This window comes from Paroedura picta, chromosome 4 (assembly GCF_049243985.1).
Source record: "Paroedura picta isolate Pp20150507F chromosome 4, Ppicta_v3.0, whole genome shotgun sequence".
Classification (NCBI taxonomy): Eukaryota; Metazoa; Chordata; class Lepidosauria; order Squamata; family Gekkonidae; genus Paroedura; species Paroedura picta.
In genome coordinates this window covers 41432139-41456952 of record NC_135372.1, presented here as the reverse complement: position 1 = coordinate 41456952, position 24814 = coordinate 41432139, and the positions used below count along the sequence as shown (strand labels likewise).

The 24814-nt window shown below is 43.7% G+C and overlaps 1 protein-coding gene across 4 annotated transcripts in view; it reads right to left on the bottom strand.

Moving 5' to 3' along the window:
- SMG7 (SMG7 nonsense mediated mRNA decay factor) overlaps nt 1-24814 on the bottom strand; it is an 89304-nt gene that overhangs the window by 54372 nt on the left and 10118 nt on the right. For all 4 annotated transcript variants that reach the window (XM_077332616.1, XM_077332619.1, XM_077332617.1 and 1 more), the window contains exon 3: nt 495-526. In XM_077332616.1, the coding sequence (XP_077188731.1) occupies nt 495-526 (32 nt within the window). The remainder of the gene's footprint in view (nt 1-494; nt 527-24814) is intronic.

Genomic DNA, 24814 nt, shown 5'->3' with positions numbered 1-24814 from the left:
ATGCTAAAAGATAAAGAACAATGTACACCATCCTGAGCCAGCTTTGGAAAAGGGTAGGATAAAAATACGTTAAAAACCAAAGGTTCTAATACATGGCTTCACTTATTCGGCAGCCAAGATATTATCCTAGCTTGGAAGTTTCTTGGACATAGCTTTATGAAGCTAGTCCTTTAATGCAGAGGTAGTCAACCTGTGGTCCTCCATATGTTCATGGACTACAATTCCCATGAGCCCCTGCCAGCAAATGCTCATGGGAATTGTAGTCCATGAACATATGGAGGACCACAGATTGACTACCCCTGCTTTACTGCATTTCTTTTTAGGTTCAGAAGGGGCGGGGGCAGGTTCTGAGTTTTGATGGTGCCTCAACTGGAAGCAGAAGGTACATGTCAATGGAAAAGGAGGACTTGATGAACAAGTTCACGCATTGCAATATTTACGGAAAAGTAGGCTACGTTTTGGGCTGATTTACAGTAAAAGATAAATCTCATTACCTGTCATGTCAGCCTTCAGGACTTCTGCCTGCCTGCAAGTAGAAAGCACAATAAAGAGAGTTACAACAAATAGGGTCTGATGGTGAAGTTAATGGTAAACAGACAGAAAATGTCGATTTAGTGTCTTTTCTATAAAATACTCAGGAAGAATAATAAGGTGGCCTACTCTGAAGTTCTCACATGCAGGTCATTGTCTGATTTACCAGCTGAGATTAGCTAATCAACCATTTTCTAGAAAAACCCACTAACCCACATTGAAACACGTCTATTCAAGTGGATAACGTTCTTCTTCAGCCTTCACTTTCATTGCATTAAGCATCCCTGAAGATTACTTGCTCAGTTTTCAGGTATGCAGCCTTGCCACAGTTCATATAAGCAACACATTTTTTTCTCAAATTCTGATCCAAGTATTAATGCTAATTTAATTCTATTTAAAATCTTGCATGAGCATTAGAAAGTATACAGGTATTGCCAACATGAATGGAAAAGGTGGGTTCTAAAGGTTACTTCCCAGACAGGCTAAAGGAATTATCCTACAAAAGTGGTACACAGATCCTATAGGTTGTGGGTGATTTCCTTGATTTTACTGATCACCAGATCTTACCTCCCCTATACCTGATAAGATTAATTGCAATGGTAATCCTGTGGCCTTTTCTCCTCCAAAAGATCAGGTACTCCCTTTAACAGGAAATCTGATATCAGTCTAATCAGCTTGAATACAACTTCCTAATATTTAAGGTACTAAACAGGAAAGTATCCTCTTCTTTCAACTCTCTCGCATCAAGCCAAATACAGATTAGACAATTTTGGGGGCTACTAGTATAGACAATACTGAATAAAGCTGAAAGTTCAAATTTTAGTCAGGAGAGAGAGAGAGAGAGAGAGAGAGAGAGAGAGAGAGAGAGAGAGAGAGAGAGTATTTGGCTATACTGAATAGCTGCTGGTGGAGAGGTTTAAACTTTAAAGGGCTACAAAGTTAACTTTCAATTCTCTCCTTTAGGGAGTCTTACCTGCCTATTGTGTTTCTGGGTCAAGAGGAGGATGAAGGAAGAGGGATCTCTGCAGCCCAATGGCGAAAGTACTGGGGGGGGGGGGGGCTACAGCAAATCATTGCAATGTTTTTGCAAATGGCAATGCAGGTTTGCAACTTGCAATATTGTTGACTTCAAATGTGAACTCCAATTCCCCATCCATTTGGCAAAGAATGCTCAGGTTATAGGGAACTCTGCTCAATCACAGGCATTTATTCTTTTTCTGAAATTCTTCTGTGCCCAGCCCAAGAGCATAAGAGCGAGGGTCTGGATGAGCTAGACTCCATTGCACAGAGAGGTCTGGTGAGCGTGTACTGGCTTTGGCTTCAGCTGCTGGTGAGTCTGACTTCTACTGTCTGAGAGGCTCTCTGCTGTGGACTCCAGATCAGAAATTGTCTGCCTGCTTGGACAAGAGTAAAGACAATGACTGGTATGACTAAACGACCATTGAATCACTTACCGTGAATGGTCCTTCTCCTTGAAGTCAGGAGGACGCCTCGGTGGGTGTTTCCCGCCACTTTAACTGGGAGGCAGGACTAATTTTCAACTTCCTGTCCTGCGTAGTGGGAGGCACCCTGCTCCAGTCTGGATGACAAGCCTCTCCAAATAAACAATTCTTTAAACATGTCAACACTATAAAAAAACTATACTGACTTTTGGTCTCTCCCCTAATATGAGTAAACTAATTTGAATACATAGAAAAAGATATTTATTTCTTTATATTTTAATAAATTTGAGAATCATGTGGTTCAGGTAGAAGCAAGTGGAGGGACGAGGCGTCCTCCTGACTTCAAGGAGAAGGACCATTCACGGTAAGTGATTCAATGGTCGTTCTCCCTTGACATTCAGGAGGACGCCTCGGTGGGACTTAACAAGCAGTCCCCAGTAAAACAGGGTGGGTGCTTCCGAGAACCTAAGGAACCACATGTTGAAGCACACTTTTGCCAAAAGCTGTGTCCACAGCATCTAAGGTGTGCAACTTGTAGTGCCTTATAAAGGTGGATATATTTGACCAGGTTGCTGCCCTACAAATTTGAACAGACGAGACTCCCCTGAACATTGCTGCATTTGTAGCAGAGCTTCTAACTGAGTGCGCAGTTATGCCCTGAGGAATAGGAAATCCCTGGATTCTGTAAGCCTCTATGATGCATGTTTTTAGCGTTCTACCGATTGATGCCTTAGACATCCTTTGACCTAGTCTAGGTGGAGCAATATTGATAAATAAAGAATCAGACACCCTGAACTTTTCAGTGCGAATAAGATAAGCCTTCAGGGCACGTCTAACATCTAAATTGTGCCAGAGGCGCTCTTTCTGATCGGCTGGATCAGGGTAAAAATTTGGTAGAATGATCTCTTGGGAAATATGGAATTGAGAGTCAATTTTGGGTTTAAATGTTGAATCTGTCTTCAAAATAACACTGTCCTTAAGGAAGTGACAAAATTCTTTCTTTACTGAGAGAGCTCCTAATTCAGAAACTCTCCTTGCTGAGGTTACAGCAACTAAGAATAAAAGTTTCATTCTGAGGAATTTTAAGTCAATTGACTGAACAGGTTCAAACGGAACCTTGGTTAGGGCTGTTAGTACCAAATTTAGTCTCCATGAAGGAAAACGATGAACCACTGGGGGTTCTTTGTTCGCCACTCCCTTTAGGAATCTAACAATGTGTGGATGTTTTGAGAGTATAGCCCCTTCAACAGAGGGTATGACCGAGGCTAGTGCTGCCACCTGGCGTCTGAGGGTGGCTGATCTAAGACCTTGGATTTTACCCTCCTGTAGGAAATCTAAAATACTGGCCATGGAAGGCTTGAGAAAATCCCTTTTCTTCCTCTTGGCCCACCTCACGAAGGCCTTCCATGAACAAGAGTAAATTCTGTTAGTGGAACTCCTCCTGGAGTCCAGGATTGTTTCTGTGACTCCTGAAGTATAACCTAAGTGGGTGAGCTGTTTCCTCTCAACTTCCATGCGGTCAAAGACCACCACTCCGGTTTCGGATGGAAGACTGGACCTTGCTGGAGAAGATCTCTGGAAATTGGGAGAGTGAAGGGGGGATACACTGCCATCCTCACTATTTCTGAGAACCATGGGCGTCTTGGCCAATTGGGGGCTATTAGAATGATCTCGTTTTTTGAGAATTCTATTTTTCTTAGGAGCCGTGGCAGAAGTGGAACTGGAGGGAAAGCATAAAGCCGACCCTTCGGCCACTGGGATGTTAGGGCATCTGAGAATTCCGCCCTTGGGTGGTGGAATCTGGTGCAAAACCTGGTGGTCTGTGCATTGGTGCTGGATGCAAATAAGTCCAATATTGGCTTGCCTAGTCTCTCGGTTACTAGTTGAAATACCTCTCTTTTCAGCATCCATTCTGCATCTGACACTATCTGACGGCTTAAGAAGTCTGCTTGTATGTTTAATACACCTCTCACATGTTCTGCTCTGAGAGAGGCTAGGTGACTTTCTGCCCATGTGAATATTTTTTGAGCTTCCCTTTGAAGTCTGGGTGATTTGGAACCTCCCTGATGATTCAGGTAAGCCTTTGTTGCCACATTGTCTGTCCTTATCAGAATGTGGCACTGATGGATCTGATCTGCAAAGTGTCTGAGTGCCAATCGAACTGCTCTCAGTTCTAACCAATTGATTGGCTGTCTGGACTCCTCTATGGACCACTGTCCCTGTATATTTTGGTTGTTCCAAACTGCTCCCCAGCCTAGAAGACTGGCATCTGTAAAAACTTGTTCCTCCCTCAAGATTAAATATGTTCGACCCTGGCTCAGATTTTTGGGGAGTGTCCACCAACGTAAGGCCCTTTTGGTGTCTAGAGGAACCTTCACTGACATGTCCACTTTTTTGGTTATCCTGAATTGGTAGGGTCTGAGAAGCATCTGTAGGGGCCTGGCATGGAACCTCCCCCATTGTACTGCTTCCATATTGGAAATGAGCAGACCCATCAGACTCGCCAACTGAAGTAGGTTGGTGTGTCTTGCCTGGATGACTGCGCTGGTCATCTGTTTTGTCTTGGTCATTTTTTGGGGGGTCATAAACATTTTGTTTTGTCGAGAATCTATGATGACTCCTAAGTGTTCCAATCTTTGTGTTGGAGTTAAAGAACTTTTGGCAAAATTTACTAAAAAGCCAAAGTTTTGAAGATTGGTTATGACTTTGTTCGTATGCAGTTCCGCTAAATGTATAGAGGGCGCCCGAAGGAGGAGGTCGTCCAAATAAGGATGAATTAATATGCCCTCCATCCTTAAACCTGTTAGGGCATTCACTAGGATTTTTGTGAAGACCCTGGGTGCAGATGAGAGTCCGAAAGGGAGAGCCCTGTACTGATAGTGTACTCCCTGCACACAGAATCTGAGGAATCTTCTGTGGGGTGGAAATATTGGTATGTGTAGGTAGGCCTCCTGTAGGTCCAGTGAAGTTAGGAACTCTCCTTGTCGCAACGCTTCCGCTATGGATCTCAGGGTCTCCATGCGGAAATGACGGAGTTTTATGAATTTGTTTAAGAACTTGAGGTCCAAGATGGCCCTCCAGTCTCCTGTGCGTATTCGAACTGTAAAAAATATCGAGTAGATTCCTTGTCCCTGCTCTGAGTGAGAAACCGGTTCTATGGCTCTGATGGCTAAAAGGTGTTTTATTGCCATTAGAGTCCTCAGCCTCTTGGCTGGGTCTTTTAACCTGGGGGAAGGCAGAAATCTTTCTGGAGGAATATGGTGCCGTTCCAATTTGTATCCGTTTGTGACTGTATCTTTTGCCCATTCGTCTATGTGAGGAAGTTGCCAAGCCTGGGCAAATTCTTGCAACCTCCCCCCTACTGGGATGGACTCTGAGTCACGCTTTAGGGGGTTTTCGGTCATTCTCTGACCTGTCATTCCTGTTAGAAGGCTTGTTTGATCTAAAGCCTCCTCTGCGCCCTGAGGGACGAAAATTGTTGTTATTACTCCAATTTCCCCTCCTATAATTTGATCGGTATCTGGAAAGGGTGTGTTGGGATCTAAATGAGGAATTTTCCTTACGTACTCTTTTGGGCATAGCTTTTTTCTTATCCTTAGTTTCAATAAGAATATTGTCAAGATGATCCCCAAACAATTTTTCACCTACAAAGGGGTATGCTGTTACGTATGCCTTTGATTGGTAGTCTGCCGGCCATGCTTTTAGCCAAAGCAAACGTCTAGCCACTGTGTTGGAGGCTAAGGATCTTGCTGCAAACACTATTGCATCCAAGGTAGCATCTGCAGAAAAAGACACTGCTTTTAGAACTCTGGACACGCCTTCCACTACTCTCTTATCCTTTTCAGGAATTAACTCCAACAGTTTTCTACACCAGGCAATCCCTGCCCTGTTCATGATAGATGCGGCTGAAGAGGCCTTGATTGCCATGGCCACTGCCTCATGAGTGCGTCGCAGGGCAGTTTCTGCCTTTTTGTCCATAGCGTCTCTAAGGAAACCCTCTCCATCCTCAGAGACGAGGCCGCCAGATTGAAGAGCTGCAATGGGAGCATCTATCAGTGGAATTTGTAGGATGGATTCTCCATAGTAAGGCATAGTATAAAGCTTCTTTATAAATGAAGGTACTTGTTTGTTTACTAGGGGTCTTTGCCATTCAGCTCTGATCTTTTTTTCAAAAACCTCTGGAAGAGGAAAATTATCTTGAGAGGGACACAATTTGGGAAAATATTCTCCCTTGCCCTTTGGCCCACAATACCTCTTTTTTGTGTGCAATTGCTCATCCTCGGGTATGGCTTCATTCAGAGCCAAGGCCCCGAGGGCCTTTGTCAGCATATAGTGAGTGTCCTCACTCTTGAAAAATCGCTCAGATTGAGCTGACACATTAATAGGTTCAATCTCTTCTTCATCTGAGAGAAAAGCTATGTCGTCCTTGGACCTGAGAGATTCTAAATCCTCCTCAGAAGAAGAGTCATATCTGTTTGGACTGACCCTCACTCTCTTTTGAGCAGCCTTAGTGGGCCAGTTTTGGCTACCCTCCCTATGGTGCCTGAGGGGACTTCTGGAATTTCTCTCTCTCTCATGCTCCTCAATTTGCTCCCTCATAGCAGCCTTTAACATGTTAAAAAATTCTGGAGGAAGGGAACCTAGAGAACTCCCTGCTGCATGATCTGGGGAGGGTAGGGAGGGGTTACTTATCTGCTTCGATGAAGAAGACTGCCCCTCAAAATGGCTGCCGTCAGGAACAGTTGGGGAAGATGGCTGCTCCTGGGCTGCTGTAATAGCCGGGTTCGCACCACGCGGCTTTTTAGCGGGCAGCGCCTTCGAGCGCTCGTTGTCACTCACGGCCCCGGCGGCAACGGCAGCCCAAAACGGACCGCTGCCGGCCGCGCCCGCAGAGGAAGATGGCATCATGGGGGCCGGAGGATCGTCGTCTGAGGAGAAGCCCTCAGAATGAGCTCGCTTCGCAGCCATAGGATTGCTGCGATCCAAACGTTTTCAATGTAAAAAACGGAGGCTTCTTTAGGCGACTGCCTAAAAAGTGCGTACTAAAACTTCCAGCAGGAAAAAACAACTTTTAAAGGCTTTAAACCTTAAGAGCTATGGCTCTGTTAAGGGGGGTGCCTTAAGGGCATGAGCCCAACTGTAAAAGAATTTAAACTGTAACTGTTCTAACCTTAAGAAAAAAAGCAATTCTAACACTCTAAACACTTTAGTACTATGAACTACTGACTTATGAACTATGATTTAATTTGAATTAATGATCAATTTTAACACTATGCATTAATAACTGGGGAGAGACCAGTCAGACCTGCTACTCCCTGAATAGGCAGGAAGACGACTGGAGCAGGGTGCCTCCCACTACGCAGGACAGGAAGTTGAAAATTAGTCCTGCCTCCCAGTTAAAGTGGCGGGAAACACCCACCGAGGCGTCCTCCTGAATGTCAAGGGAGAACATTTAATTTCCCCCCTTATTTTATAGTTAGTTGTTCTCTGGGCTTGGTGCATGGTAGGTTGTCCATGTGTGTGTGTGTGTGGGGGGGGGGGTGAGGCCAAGAGCCTCAGGGCTTTTTTGGGGTTCCCTTCAGTTTTATTCTTAGGCTTTAGTTCCTTCTGGTTTTGTGGCTTCTGGCTGCAGTTATCCTCATGGAATTTTGTTATTGCTTGAGCCTGCTGGTAGGAGAGGCAAAGAGTTCCTGAACCTTCTTTCTGCTTTGGATTTTGGCTTTGATTTAAAACTTGAATAATTTATTCCTTTTATAGTTGCTTGTTTATTTATTAAATTCCTAGCCTACCTTCCCCCCTTAGGCTCAAGGGATATTTTAAAATCCCCAAAAAACCCCACCCTAAAAACAACAAAAATCCCAAATTTTACTAAGATGGCAAAATCCCTCCTACCTCCTGCAGTCAGCTAAGAAGGGTGCGCAAGGTATTATAGTGGGACTTGAGGTGGGCCCATTAATCTTGTTAAACTGGCCGCAACACAACACCTGGAGGAAGAGCTCTGTTTTACAAGCCCTACGGAACTTGGTCATATTCGTCGGGGCCCTCAGCTCTCCTGGGAGCTCATTCCATGAGGTCAGGACTGGGACCAAAAAGGCCATGCATATCTCTCTGAGGCCAGGGACCACTAACAGATCAGTACCTGCAGACTGAAGCAAGCAAGCGGTCCCTCAGATAGGCTGGGCCCAAGCCGCGGATGGCCTTAATGGCCAAAACCAAACATTGAACTTGATCCGGGCCAGAAATGGTGACCAATGCAGCTGCCTCAGCACTGGCTGGATATGCGTAGTCCAAGATAAACCAGTGTGTGTGTGTGTGTGCGCGCGCACATGCATTCTACACCAGCTGGAGGTTCCGATAGGGATAATGGCAGGCCAGCATAGAACGAGTCACAGTGCAGCCGTAAAAGGGAAGGGGGGGACAACCCTACATGAGAAAGGTAACCAAAAAGGTTGAGATGTCCCCCACCCAATATAGCTAGGCACCTAGTGCTAATATTCAAAATATAATGTATGATTTAATTGTACATTCAAAGATGCTAAAATATCATTTAAAAACACATTCCTTGTTTCTGCAAATAAATATTTCTGCTTAATATTCAAGCAAATGTCCAAGCATAAACACAGGTGAAAAGGTAAAAATTATGTCCCTATACAACAGCATTTCCCAACCTTCTTACCACCATGACTCCAACTTTGGCACGGGTGGCATGCACTGCCACTGAGATGGCCTGGCATCCCTGTGGAATGGACCAGGTGACCCCAAATGGAGTCGCGACACCTAGGTTGAGAACCACTGCTATACAAGAACAAAACACATTTTGACTAAAAGTGTTCCTCAGTGGTAAAATTTATATTGAGTGCTCATAAAGAATTGTCCTCCTTTCCGGAGCTAGCTGCAGGACATGCAGACGTGGCTCCAGCAGTGTGTATGCTGGTGAAAAGGCTGCAAGATGGACCTGAGGCCTGCACAAAGCAAAAAGGTGGTGACCGTGTGTGACCCCATGCATCAAGGGCAAGATTGCAGCACGGGCTAACAAGCTCTTGCACTGGAGAGATGAGCTCTCCTGGTGAACTGAGCACATGCAGGCCCAGAGAATCATATTGGTGGGGGCAGAGGCAAGCTCTGTTGTTTTTCATCCCCCCATCTCTCCAGATGGGTTTTCCCCTCATGTGGGTGACACTGCCAGCTCACATCACTCACGAATGCTGCCCTGGACAGTTGAACAGTCGGTCTTCCTGAAGGTCAACTTGCCACTGTTCAGCTACCTGCTCCTGGACTTTGAGTGAAGTGTGCATATATTTGTACCTGCCTCCTCTTTCAGTCTATGTTGGGAACCTGGTGTAAAATGCTCTTCCCAAAATTAAAATTTGACTAGAAAGAAGGAGCAGGACCATTAACCCATTGGATTGCCACAGAAATGCCCCACCAATCTCCTCACTGCCATTCTGAATCCACCTGCACCACAATATTTATTTATTTATATTTATTGACTGCCACTCTCAGCCTGGCCAGCTCATGATGGTTTACATAAAACATTAAAGACCCATATAACCCCAATCCATAAACCCATAATGGCATTGAAAAATCTAGCACAACAATCTACAGCGTCCCCCATGCCATATCTGTACAGAACCCCAGTAAGAGTACAGGTACAGGGTAATTTTGAAGGTGAGGTGCTCATAAATTCACTCACCGAGTCACCGGCCACCCCAAACCAAAACTGTACACTGAAATTAAAACAACAGCACAAAAAGTGTTCTTCGTCTTGACGGAGATGAAAGGGCCGTGTAGGATAGTGTGACCTGTGTGCCAAACAGAAACTAGCTGAACCCACAGGAGCACCATAAATAACAAAGCTAATTTGCAGTTTACCATTCTCCTTCACAGGGGTGGGAAGTGGGAAATGGAGAGCCTGTGATGATGGACAGCGGCAAGCACCTAGGCCGAGGCTCCTCCACTGAGCTAGTAATGGCTGGTGGAGCTTCTTTATTTTATTTATTATTTATTATTAGATTTTTTAAACCCGCCGCTCCCAGGCAAGCTGGCTCACGGCGGCTTACAGCACATTAAAGCCCCATAAAATACAAGCTAAAAACAAACAGGTAAGTAGCACAAAATACAAAAACTAACTGCAAAGATAGCAATCACTCAATCCTTCAATCAGCCCATATTCCTCTGTTCATTCTATTTCCGGCTGTGTCAATCCGATGTAAATCTGGGGACGATGACAGGCCCCCCTTTCCAGGGGGGATCTAGATTGTACAAGCATGGGGGAGGGTCCCAATTTTATTGCCCAGTATTCTGCTGAAAGAGGAGGATCTAGGTGAACACAACCCCCTCCTTCTCGCTTTCTGAGGACTTCTGTGGGGAAATGGTGTACAAGGTTTCTCTGGGTTTGTCCTTGGATTTGGAAAAAAAAAAAACATTACTTGGCTTCTCTCTATTGGGCTGGGCTTGGGTGGGCTAGCAAACGTGCCTGCCCACAATTTTGACTGTTCTGTTAGCCTTGCATCCCCCCCCCACACACACACACACTTTGGGACATTCTGTTTGGCTTGTATTGCCTTACTCTTTCCCCTCCCCCACTGAAAACAATGGAGAATGGGAGTACTTTCTTTGGGTGCCTATAGAACTGAACCCCCTGATCCAACCAGAAATGTTACAAATTTGGTGCCTCTATCTGAACCCAGACCATGAAATAAACCCCAGGACAGATTTGTCAGTGGCTTTAACAGTCCCCCCATAGGTTATAATGGACCTGAAAAAAATCAGGATTCCTAAATATTACCAAATCCAAATACAATACCAGTTCCGGGATTCAGGAATATTGGGAAGTACTAATATATCTTCCAGTCCAATACATCCCAATTTTTTAAATGATTTTTTTTCTTGCACACTCCTATCATCATGTAAAATATTCTCAAAATTTCTCCATACAGAGGTCTTTGACAGTCCAGTTTACAGGGAACAAGAGATTCAAAGTAACAGCAAGTCAAGTAGCTCTTGGCCAAACAAAGAATGTTTTGTGGTGATGTTTTATGTTGCTGGCCAGGTATATTTGATCCAGACAAATAACGCAATACAGACAGAATAAAATGTTAGCACCCTGGTCAGCTCTTCTCCATGTCTCACGGGAGCTTATCTGGCTAAGATTACAGCCTTCACAGAAATAAGAGTCAGACTTCAGAACAGTCACAGGCCTGCCTGGGGATTTTGCAGTAATCAAGAAGACTTATTTTCTGGTCCTATTAAATATAACAGAAGTGATTTAGTAAATAAATGGATAAATAATGGTAATGTGGAACCTCACATATTTGATACATTGATTCATATTTTAATTTCACTGTAAAAAAAAATTCCACAAGTTTTGGCTAACCCTGGCATTCCACAGTACAAGAAGGAGGAAACAAATAGATCAGAGAAGTGTTCATTAACACAACTATTATAAGGCGGCAGTGATTCTATTAGAAAGAACCCAGTCTTCAGGAATATCAGGGTGCTTCATCCACATCCTTTAGTAGCTCCATTGAGATATTTACAGATTACTCTTGCAATGCATGGATATGAACCTTTCAGCTGTACTCTACTACGGGGGTCATCAACCCCCGGTCTACGGACCGGTACCGGGCCACCAGTGGCTGCACCTGCCTCTCCCTGCCGGCCCCCGCAGCGAGAAGCTCACCAAGCCGCGAGCGAAGCGGCCGCCAAAGCAGGCACGGCCACTGGCATGCCAGCGGATGCAAACACGCATGTGCGGAGCTGCCACGCATGCGCATTTGTGCCCCTGGTGGGGGCAAACACACATGCACGCTGGCTCTCCCCCACCCGCAGAAGCGGTCCTCAATGAGGACAAGGTTGGGGACCACTGCTCTACTACATTTACCTCAAGACATGATAAAAGGTGTACACCAAGTCCCTGAGTTCAGGAGGAACTGATGACTCATCTTGCCTCCAGCAGTGGATTTACTCCCTAAACATAGGAACACCCAGGTGACTGAAGCAAATTCAACAGCTGCTGTCCCAACCCAAAAGGTTGCTTATACAAGATCAGAATTATCATTATATCAATTTAAAGATCAAAGGATGTTACAGAAGATCAAGCCTTTTATGTTACTAAATTGAGGAGTCCATTATTTTTTGAGATATAGCAACTCTTCCCTTTTCCTATATCATGGATACTCATAGCTCAGGAGTGTAGAAAACGTAAAGCATGGCCACAACACCTCAATCATATTTTAACATTCCTGTTATTGATATTCTTTTATTGAGATAACATGAAGTGGCTAATTTGCACCTAATCCTGAACTTGGTTTAATTGTAGATTTAAAAAATTTTGCACAGTGGAGCCACGTAGAGGAAACAGAAATGTTCCTAAAACAACCTCAGGGAAGACACAATATCTGTGCAGACATCACAACTCAAATAATGGATGGAGATGGCATGAGTAAGTGACTAGATACAACCTAAACATTGCTAAGCTTGTGAAGAACATCAAAAACAATCAACATTTACCCAAGTATTTCCACTGGGAGATATGGGTGAGACCCAACTTAATACGACTAGAGGAGGGTGGCACATATACCCTTAACAGACAACTGAAATGAAAGCTTTGTTCAAATGCAAGCTCTCAAAACACTTGACTCAATATTTATTATTGTGCATTAAATATAACCAAGGCCAGAACAGTTAAATTAAGCCAGAATAGCAATCCATTAATATCTTCCTATATAAAAGTCATCAACTGCATAGCAGCTTAAGAGGCATTAGTCAGCATTAGTTACAACTAATTCTAACATACACACTGGAGAAATTCAGTTTATCAGAGGATTGTCAGGCATCCCAGGCAGGGATCCTCTGTCCCTGGGTTCCATGCCCCATTGCTGATTAGCTGACTGCCAGGGGGACTTACCAGAAAAAGGAGGGAGGCCCAGGCTATGTGGCCAGAAACATTACTTCTTGTGTATGCTGGAAGTGACATCATATTGGCAACATCTAGGATGTTCCACACCACACACCACTTCCTATACACTCCAGAAATGAAATCACCATTTTGCTAGGTAACATAACCTGGACTTCACTCCTGTTCCTGGTAAGACACTCCACCCCCCCCCCCATTCTCCGCTGGTTACTATGAGGGACCTGGAAACACTAGTTTATCAAGCAGCTGTTTTCTAAAGCAAGCACTTAATCACTTAGTAAACAGCTAATTTGTATTACCATTCCAAGCTGGAAAAGACTTTTACCAAGTTCCTCTTTCCCTGTTCTTCAGATCCAGTGCAAAATCATCACCTATATAATTTTGACAAAATCGTACTATTGGTTCACGGTGTAGTTACAGCCACATTGTAGTAAGTTACCACTTTGCAAATGTCTGGCTACATTCACACAAGTATCGGTTTCCATAACAGTATCGGAAGAAAAGAAAGAAAAGGCTACCTTAATCTTTGCTTCCAGCCTAGAGAAATGACAAGCAATGCTTTGGAAAATAACTGATAAGCAGACTGCAACAACTATCTTATTCATCTGATAATCCATTACATTAACAACACATTAAAATTAAAACATACATCAACACATGATACAATGATGATGCCTCAATGTTAATATGGGTTTATTTTTCCTTTCATCGCCCAAAACACACAGTTCTTCAAGACCGAGTACACTAAGCGTGTTTAAAATTACCAGCAAATTTAAATTGATATCCTTATTTCTAGTATGCAAATGTTGTAATTCAGTAATAAGGAAAATTCAAATCCCTGCACTGTTGATTTTTTTAAAAAGAAACTGTATTGAGCCTGTTGCAGTGAGAACTGCATTCAATTCTAGGATTCTTCACTGTGGTTTTCTTTGCTTAACAGCTTAAACAAAAATATGTGAAGCCATTTTAATTGTCCCATGAGAACATGGATTTCAACGAGTAGAGATACGCTAGCGAGGTCTGATTTTCGTTTTGGTGGCTGTTATAATGGAAGGAAACTTTCTTTTTTGAAGAGCTAGTATTCAATGCATAAACAGACTGCCATGCTATGTCTACTTTTCCCTAAAAATAGTCTTAACCTTGAAACTCAAAACACCTGCTGTCAGAGCTCCTGTCCCAACCTTTTGCTTCCTGGCAGCTGGTATCTTTGGCCTGTACAACCCACCCACCCCCCTGATTCTTGCTCTTTATTTTGGCAGTTTCTCCTACAACACTGCTTGGAAGTTACTGTAAGCATCCCTAAGGGTTCAAAGGAGAATTCTGTGGAGGGTTCAGCATATTAACTTTTCTCTACCAGAAGGAGTCTCAAAGCGGCTAACATTCGTCTTCCCTTTCCTCTCCCCACAATAGACACCCTGTGAGGGACGTGAGGCTGAGAGAGCCCTGATATTACTGCTCCGTCACAGCAGCTTTATCAGGGCTATGGCAAGCCCACCCAGCTGGTTGTATGTGGGGGAGCAGAGAATCAAACTCAGCTTGCTAGATTAGAAGTCCGCACTCCTAACCACTACACCAAGCTGGCTCTCTACACCTATTGTGTAAATGCTACCTATTGAGGGGATAGTCTGTGTCCCCCCCCCCAATTCTGCATTGCCCCCATTACTTTTAAAGATTCATTTTGTTAGTATGAAAGAAAAAGGAGGCTATCATTGGGGAATATTTCTTAGATATACTTCCCATTAAACGTTCAGCCATTTTAGATTTAAAGATATAACCAACCGGCCCTGACCAGATGAGCCAAGGCAGTCTGATCTATTCAGATCTTGAAAGCTAAGCAAGGTCAGCCCTAGTTGATACTCCAATGGGAGGCTACCAAGCAAGTCTATATTTGTTACACAGAGGCAAGCAATGGTGTATCTCTGAACATCTCTCAATGTTGAAAATTGGCACATGTTGAAAACTGTCAATGACCATGTGTCTTGTTTGGTCCAAAGACTATAAACAGTCCACATAGAACACACAAATGCATGCATGCATTCTCACACCCATACTTAGAATGTAGCAACAAACAGACTTCATGAACATGGTGTATCGGAGAGAATAGAGGCAACATTAGGGCAGCTTTTCTAAGCAAGATGAAAGAAAACTATACTGAAAGAAACCTAGGCAATGCTAAAGAAAGAAGTATTAAAAGGCTGTTTCCAAGAAAGATGAACCATGTTTTAATACAGAAAAGAAATCCTGGAGACATGTGGCACTCCAGTCAAATTAATTCAAAGAACCTTCAGGGAAGTTTCAGACTCAAACATCTGCGTGAGTGTTGAAGAGTACAGAAATGCACTTATATAGCATAACATTGGGAAGTGAGTCAGTTTAGACCAGGGGTAGTCAAACTGCGGCCCTCCAGAAGTCCATGGACTGCAATTCCCATGAGCCCCTGCCAGCGTTTGCTGACAGAGGCTCATGGGAATTGTAGTCCACGGACATCTGAATGGCTGCAGTATGGCTACCCCTGGTTTAGACTATACTTCTGATGTTCCCTCATGAGGCTTTTCCCATGCAAGCATGTGTCACATGGCAGGCTTAGAGTACAGTAGAGCAAGTTACATCACTTCCATTAATCATTGGAAAGGGCACAAAACTCCAGAAACCGCTTAAGATCTACCTCCTAAACAACGGAAATCGGAATGTGTCCCTTTCTGGCTGGTACACACAGACTAAGTTGCCATTTTAGCACCTTCCCCCGTTACATTAGAAGGGATGCAATGATAAACTGACTTAAGCTTACCAGCTCATGACATGTTTCCAGTTCAGTGCTCAGTGGTGAATTACCCATCTACTTTTGGCTATCCATCCAACGTATATGATGTACATAACTTTGATGCCAAGCCCCCTGGACTGTATTTTTAACTTTTCTGTCAAAGCACATTTTAATGTAGCTTGTTAGCTTTCCAGGGGTCTTAAAGAAGATACTTCATTATATTGTGAAATAGTGTGAAATTAAGAACCATGCCTTTCCATGCCTGACCAGGTATTATGTGAAACATCCAACTGTCTGAAAAGGCAGAATACACCAAGCTAACCATTTACATTTAACCTCAAAGCCATCAGCGACTCCCTGCAAATAGCACAGGATTGCAGGTATACAGTATACGTTCTTTGCCGCTTCAATACTGAATTAAAAAATGGGATCTTTTTCTTTAGCACAAGACTGATGCTTCCCTCCCGCCACGATGCCATTTCATGGAGAAGCCCACAGGGTGCAGGAAAGTAAATCAAATACAACGGGCATGCAAGAATTAATACAAGGAGAACAGCACAACCAAGAATACACCCTGCAGACATCCATCACAAAGTTTGTAGAGATAGCTATAGGCTTATCACAATATTCAGCCACCAATACAGTTTGGAAAATACCAGCTGCCACTTCTCCCCAGTAAACCAGCAATGGCCTGTTTCTCTGCAAGCCCTTTACCGCTCCCACTCCCCTTCGGACACGTATTTGCCATACCAAGTGAAGCAGAGAAGTGGCTTAAGCCCAGGTCCTCCCCCTGCACATCGTCACACTCCCTCCACTGTTTTGTGGCAGGGAAAAAAGTAGCGTAAACTGCCCTGACAGCTATATGGGTGAACATATGCAGATAACCATGGGTTGGGGTGGCTGACTGCGAGCAATTTACAAGGCAGGCAAAGACTAGTGAACAATGCCTGAACAGACACGCATTTTCGCAAGGCACAGATACACATCTAAATACACAGAGTGTTCAACATACTCACTCTTACCAACCAGGCACTTAATTTTCTTTCCCAGCCATGCGGAATATATAGCATGAACTGAAACAAAGTGATTCCCCAAAGAACACGGGCACCAAGGAAAGTAAAAATAAAATGGTCACTGAGAGTGCAAGAGAGCTCGCAGCCTTCACCGACTGGACTGAAGGGGAGGTGGGAAAAGCATGAAACGGCACTCGGCCTTGTCCTGAAGTAGCAGCGGTATAAGCAAGGCACCAGTGATGCTTTAAGGCAGTGGTCCCCAAGCCCCGGTCCGGAGACCGGGACTGGTCTGTGAATCTGTTGGTGCCAGGCTGTGGCCCTTCCTCATCCTCCTCCCTGGCTGCTTCCTTGGGGGCTGCCCTGCCACTCTGCCACCAGCTCACCTTTGATGCTCTCCAGTGGCTGCCATGGCTGGGGCTCCCCCTTGGCATGGCACTGCACAGCTGCTGCTGGCAGCACCCCCCAGCGGGCAGCAGGAAGTCAGGGGCACCGGTGGGAAAGCAAGTGGAGCAGGGGCTCAGGCAGCAGCGATGTCCCTCAGAAAAGACTACCCCCTCCCCAGGCCTCAGTAAAATTGTCAAGTGTTGATCGGTCCCTGGTGATAAAAAGGTTGGGGACCACTGCTTTAAGGAATTGGAACATGAGGAATACAAAGCAGATGAACTTCATTATGGAAGACATGCTGTTAGGCTGCCACCAGCAACGTTTTAGAAGTGCAGGGAAAAAAGGTGACCAGTTTTTTTGGCAGCTTGACCTCTGTCTAACAGGTTTATGGTCCAAACATAAAGCAAGTCAAAAAGGGGACCTTAACAATGAAGGATATATTTAAATCTGTCCGCTTGATAAACTGTGGCAATAAAAGATAAAGGACAAATTGAATATGCCTCTGCCTAATCGCCAATCACAGCATCCTTCAAAAAAAAACCCAGTATATTCTGGAATGAGCATTCTGGGGGTTGTAATGATCCCCTTATTAGGGAGCATGCTGAAAAGCCACCTTTTGAAGACCACTGGGACAGCAGCGGGACTCAGCCTCTGTCTGCGGCAGACCCCCATTAATTAGGGCTGCTTCCTCATACCAAATGCCTGGGGGCCGCTCCCATTAGTATGAAGCTTTCATTTAGCAGCACGCCTCCGCAGTCTTTGGCTACAGGTCTTGAACTCATCAGGAAGCAACAGACGTGGCAAAAACCATCCCTGTCAGTCATGTGACATATTTTTAATCCCCTCAGAAGTAGCCCCTTAAAGCAGGTACTGGAATGGGAAGGCTCAGAGGAGCGACGGCCACGAAAGTTCGCAGGGAGCACTCTCCGTGAAGCTTATGGTTTGATAAGCATCTTTCCAGAATGAGGGACACCAAACGCTGACTGTAGGCAACATCCCAAAGAGAAACTATTTGTCTGCTGCAGCCAACAAATAGTTGGCAATAGCTCATGCCACAATAAGTTTATTAGTCTACGGCAGGGGTAGTCAAACTGTGGCCCTCCAGATGTCCATGGGCTACAATTCCCATGAGCCCCTGCCAGTAACTTCTGGCAGGGGCTCATGGGAATTGTAGTCCATGGACATCTGGAGGGCCATAGTTTGACTACCCCTGCTTTACGGTGCTGCAATAAACTTCTTTGTTTCCACATGTAAGCTATAAGCAGAAGATTTTATACTGGACTGGACTCATTGCAAGGTAGGGAGGAAATTAAAGAATCCAGTTTCCAGTGCCCGCAAAAGGCCTGTCATGCCCAAATGCTAGGATCTAGAAAAAGTAGCAAGAGATCACGACACAGTTGGGCAAGCCCTGCCAGTGCTTTCGTCTTCCAGCTTCCTTTGGCAGTAGAGATGGTAGAACCAATGCATATTAACACAAGGTCTAAAACACTGAGGGCAAGAGAAGCAAAGAATTGTGTTTGTGGGGGGCTCTATTCCAGACATTAGACCAATAGGAAGCAGAAGTACCTAACAGTTGTTTTCAAACTTTAGAACTCAGAGATTGCTTGAAAGCTTATCATTATGTCGTAAACCGCCATGAGACCTCTGGAGAGCAGTGACATAAAAATCAAATAAATAAATAAATTGTTCTTTAATGACAAGTTCAGTCAGCTTCCTTTTAAAAGACAGTTTGCTGAGTGCTACCTAAAACATCCTAGGCTCACTTAGTTTCGTACCGGGAAATGATGAAACCTCATCTGTACCTGAAATGACTTAAAGCTCAAATGATGTCTTGAGACAATGTGCAGTGGTTTCTTGGCAGATCTGTCAACATGAAATGGGCTCCCCCTGCAGGTAGTCAACTTACAACCACTAGCAGACAGTCTGTCAGGAGACTACCAAGTGGTAATCTGTACTGTCTTCCTATACTACGTTCTCTTGGTGTAGTGGTTAGGAGTGCGGACTTCTACTCTGGCAAGCTGGGTTTGATTCTGCACTCCCCCACATGTAGCCAGTTGGGTGACCTTGGGGCTCACCCCAGCACCGATAAAGCTGTTCTGACTGAGCAGTAATCTCAGGGCTCTCTCAGCCTCCCCTCCCTCACAGGGTGTCTGTTGTGGGGAGATGAAAGGGAAGGTGACTGTAAGCCGCTTGGAGACTCCTTCGGGTAGAGAAAAGCAGCATATAATAACCAACTCTCCTTTTTCTTCATTAATATCAGGGCTCTCTCAGCCTCCCCTTCCTCACAGGGGGTCTGTTGTGGGGAGATGAAGGGGAAGGTGATTGGAAGCTGCTTTACGAATCCTTCGGGTAGAGAAAAGGGGCATATAATAACCAACTCTTCTTCTTCTTCCCCCACCCCATCACAAACTGTGAGAAAGCCTGCATTTATGCCCCATTTTCCTCCTCAACGGAGACCACCCCCAATGTAGCATATCACTCTCCTTTCCATTTTATGTTGAGCTTTTCACCACACCTACTTTTTATCTACAGGAGAAAAAAAGCAGACGGTGATAGACATTGAGTGCCAGGCAGATTTAGAAAGAACACCAGCTTTCCTGGATACAGAGAACTCTAAGTACATAATTTCTCTGCCTGCATATCTTCTCCAATTGGAGATTTTTCGTTATAGGTAGGCTTTTCTCCTGGATGTGACTGCCTTCAGCAGTTTGAAAGAAGTGATACAAAAAAGTCCCCAAGGCAGACAAGTTATGTCCCTGCAGACCAGGGGAGAGAGAAACTACGGAACATGTCCTTCTCTGTTGCTCCTTTTACTAAGAGCCTCATTCCAAGTTTATTCTCACCTCTTAGTTGGCACCCTGGGCTGGCAGTCTCAGCATATACAGAGTTGCTACTTATAGAAGGAAATCACCAGGAATCAGCATTTAGTACAAAGTTTTGCATGGCACCTTTTAGAATTCACCGCTTATTGGCGGATTAAGTTTATTTACAGAACATAGCGTTTTAATGTTTTTTAATCTACTGTTAAAATAAGATACAGTCCCTCTGAACATGTACCACTTACAGAATTTTATCTTGCATATGGGACTAATTTATACTATATTCTGATCTGATGATGGAATCTAGCAAGATTTGTGCTGGTTTATGACTGTAATGATGACTGATTGAATTGAAATAAAATGTATTTGGAAACTTTTTTTAGTCAACTGTAACTAGCCCTGTTTCCTGATCTAGAATTTGGAATGAGGGGTGCAAGCCAAAGAGTTGCAAGAGAAGGAATACATGCAACCTCAAGTCCAAATGGGGTTTGCAGGAAACTCTACAGCAGCCTTTCTGATCATGGAAGGACTGCTGAAATATATTTCAGGCTTCAAGATGCCTAGAAGTGATGTCAGCTGGCCACACTTCCATGTCACGTCCCTCTGAAAGTGAGAAGAGACATGAGTGGCAAAGGTTTAAATGGCCAGGGTTCCTCTCCCCCCTGCCCAAATAAGGGCAGATTTTTTTTGTAATTTAAAACCCTTTTTCTTTGCTTTGGGTTGGAAACAGCAAACATACGGTGGGGGGCTCTCCTCAGCCTCCATTTTGAAAAGCCCCACACTGCAGTATCACTGGTTACATTTGGTTGCCATGAACAAAGCCCAGCTTCTTTTCCTCAGGTGCCATCCTGTGATTGAAGATTTCCTGGCATAGAACTAACTGCAATTTGGCATGATCTCCAAATAAGAGGTTTGCATACCATTCCCTACCTTCAAACTGGTTTAAAGCCTTAGAAGGTTTGTAGGTAAGAAACTAGGTGAGATGTGTTCAAGTTGTAAAAGTAACGCAACATGCCTTCACCCTTGTTGTGGAGTTCAAGAGGGAGGGGGAGTGAGTGGGCAATACCCAAACTTCCTTGGCTCTTTCCACAAGGACGAGCCCATACTTGCATTTTCATAGCTTATGTGCTCTAAATCCCAGTCATGACTTCAAGGAACTACAAAGGAATTCTGCTATTTTACAATTGAGCAATTGTAATGCTTCTGGAAGGAAGGACTCCCTGGAGAAGAGCCTAATGCTGGGAGCGATTGAGGGCAAAAGAAGAAGGAGAGAATGAGGTGGCTGGATGGAGTCACTGAAGCAGTTGGTGCAAACGTAAATGGACTCCGGGGAATGGTAGAGGACAGGAAGGCCTGGAGGATCGTTGTCCATGGGGTCGCAATGGGTCGGACACGACTTCGCACCTAACAACAACAATGGTTCTGTCATCCCAAGGTAGTCAAATGGGGGCAGAATATAGCCCATAATGGCACAACGTTTTTCTATCCCATTTTAAAGAGTTGTCTCAGTTACAATTTCTAACCTATAGGGATAATAAGTTCAGGGTTACCACAAGATGGGATCACAAGGTCAAACTGGTGTTTCTGCCTGCTTTTATCTTTTCAGATCTCAGCCTACAATGACAAGCAGTAGCTTCACTGCCCAAATATTATGTAAGTAATAATAGTAATAACATCCATGCATATATGAATACTCCAAAAATATTACTATTTTCCAAACAGATCCAGGTGGATAGCCTTGTTGGTCTGAAGCAACAGAACAAAGTTTAACTGCAATGGCAGTTTTAAGACTAACAAGGTTTAATCCTGGGTTAAAGCTTTTATGTGCATGAAGAAGTGCGCATACATATGAAATCTGATACATAGAATTAAACTTTGGTGGTCTTAAAGGTCCCACTACACACAAACTTCAGTCTAGTTTCCAAACAGAGTCTCATCTATAATTTTTTCCCAACATACCATAAACTGATGATTCCTTGGTCCCCCTCACTGTACCAATCCTCTCTTTAAGCCCCTCTATTCACCACAATCCACTTGCATAGGTCAAACCTGGAAACAGACATGGGCAATCTGATATGCAGGCTGTGCTCTAAGTCAGCCTAGTGCCAACAGGACGCACCATAATATCAGAGTTGCTAGAGAGCAAAAAGTAAAGCTATAACCCACCCCCCACCTGATAACGCAACTTTCTTCTTTCTACACCCACCCAAACTGAAAACATGGAAGACAAATGCAGATCTTGTACTACAAGCAAGAGGCAATATGAGACAGCCTAAAGATTAAGCTACTTTTAGGGATTTCTCTTCAGCCTAGTTAAACAAATACCTGGGCCTATTCTGCACACAATGGATAATGCACTTTCAATGCACTTCAAAAGTAGATTTTCCTGTTCTGCACAGGAAAATCCAGCTGCCAAAGCACATTGAAAGTGCATTATCCTACGTGTGCGGAATGGGCCTGGGGACAGTCAACAGGCTCATATTCACACATATAATTAACCAGCCGCTTTGTGGGGCGAAAAACTCCTAAAGAAAAAAACAAAATGGCTTTGATTTCTAAAGCATTTGTCCTACACTTATACCACTGTCACTAACGCCTATCAGCGTAGGATCCAATATCTATTTCTCTTCAGCTTTACTGCTTTTCCTGCTAAACACTGATTGAGGGAGGGATTACAATGTTTCCCCCCACCATTCATTGTTTTCTCTCAATGGAAGAAAATATTAACATTATTGTATGCGTGTGTGTGTTGTGTGGGGGAGAATACCAAAAAGGGTTTATGAAGTAAAGCCTAACAAAAAGATTCGTTGATACAGATATCACCCAAATATGCAACTATTGCTGCAAAGGAAAAAATAAACAAGCACACATGTGATATGGATTCCTAGAGCTGAAGTGCTTCCAACTGGGTTCTTCTGGAACATAATCACTGATGAATCCAACAGATAAAAAACACCCACTTTCTGAGGGAACAAGCCCTGAGGAACACATTACAACAGCGAGACTCTCCATTGTTCCCTGCATTGCCTTGCAGGCTCAAATAAATATATAGTCATGACCTAGAACAGAGCTTGCCAAATCCTAGGCACCAGGTAATATGGCGTCTAGACATATAGGCTTAATAAAATTATAAGAAACTGGTTAGGTTTTGTGGTTGCAATAATGAGAGAATACAGCAATTAATATACAACACTCTGAAAAGCTAGTTTGGATCCTAGATATTTCAGCTGGCTCTTATAAACAAAATTTGCCAAAGTTTGCATAAACCTTCCATACTTGAGAAGATGCTTCCATCATATGTTCAATCATCTCTGGGATCAGTTAGAATTGTCAATGTGAACTTACTGTCTATGTACTACTAGGGCCAGAAAGCCATCTAGAGAGGCACCCATCTTGACCATCTAAAAGAAATCCTTTACCTGGAATGTCAAAGCAGTCAGGTTTTGGATGTCCAAGACAAGGCAATGAGGAGTGAGCATTATTATTTGTAAGCTGTAAGCTTTGGACTGTGTGGATCATGAAAAGCTATGGCTGATTTTAACAGAAATGGGTGCCCCACAACATCTGATTGTTATGATGCACAGCCTGTACGTAGGACTAAATATGGAGAAGAATGGTTTCTAATTGGCAAAGGTGTCAGACAATGATGTATTTTATCCCCCGGCTCTTCAGTCTATATGCAGAACATAGCATAGGAAAAAACTGGACTAGATTTAGATGAAGGTGGAATGAAAATTGGTGGAAGGAACATTAACACTTTGAGATACGCAAATAACACAATATTACTAGCAGAAAAAAGTGAAGACTTGCAACAACAAGTTAAAACAGAAAGTAATAAAGTGAGATTACAACTGAACATCAAGTAAAGTAACAACTACTGGGGAATTACACAACATTAAGGTTGACAATGACAAAATGGAAATTGTTTAAGATTTTCTATTCCTTGGCTTCATCATCAAGCAAATGAGAGAATGCAATCTAGAACTCAGGCGTCTGAGACTGGGAACAGCAGCCATGAAGGAATAAAAAAATATTCATAAATGTAAGGCTATGTCTCTGGTGACCAAGATCAAATTACTTCATGACACAGTAATGCCTATTAAAATCCATGGATGTGAAAGTTAGCTGACAGTAAGTAGGTTCCTTTGAAATGTGGTGTTGGAGCAGGGGTAGTCAAACCTGTGGTCCTCCAGATGCTCATGGACTACAATTCCCATGAGCCCCTGCCAGCAAACGCTGGCAGGGGCTCATGGGAATTGTAGTCAATGGACATCTGGAGGACCACAGATCAACTACCCCTGTGTTGGAGGACAGTTTTATAGATACCATGGACTGCCAAAAAGTGGTCTCTATATCAAATCAAGGCTAACTCCCCTGAGCAGCTAAAATCACTAAACTGAAGCTATTGTACTTTGGTCATTTTATGAGAAGCCAAGATGGAAAATACAACAATACTAGGAAAAGTTTGAGGGCAGTAAGAAAAGAAGAAGACCCAACATGAGATAGATCAACTATGCAAAGGAAGCCACTACTCTGAGTTTGCAATAGCTGGTTTTTTAATGACAGGATATTTCGGAGACTATCAATTCATAGGTTTGCCATAAGTCAGAAAGAAATGTGATGGCACTTAACACATACATACTTGCTTTTTAACATACTGTAACCCACTCCCTTTTGAACTTGTCAATTGGGTTTTCATGGCAAAGATACTGGAGTGGTTTGCCATTTCCTTCTCCAGTGGATCACCTTTTGTCAGAGCTCTCAGCTATGACCTGTCCGTCTTGGGTAGCCCTACACAGCATAGCTCATAGCTTCACTGAGCTACGCAACAATAAAGCTAATGGTGGTGACAGCATTCCAGTTGAACTATTCAAAATCTTAAAAGACGATGCAGTAAAAGTGCTACACTCAATATGCCAGTAAATTTGGAAAACTCAACAATGGCC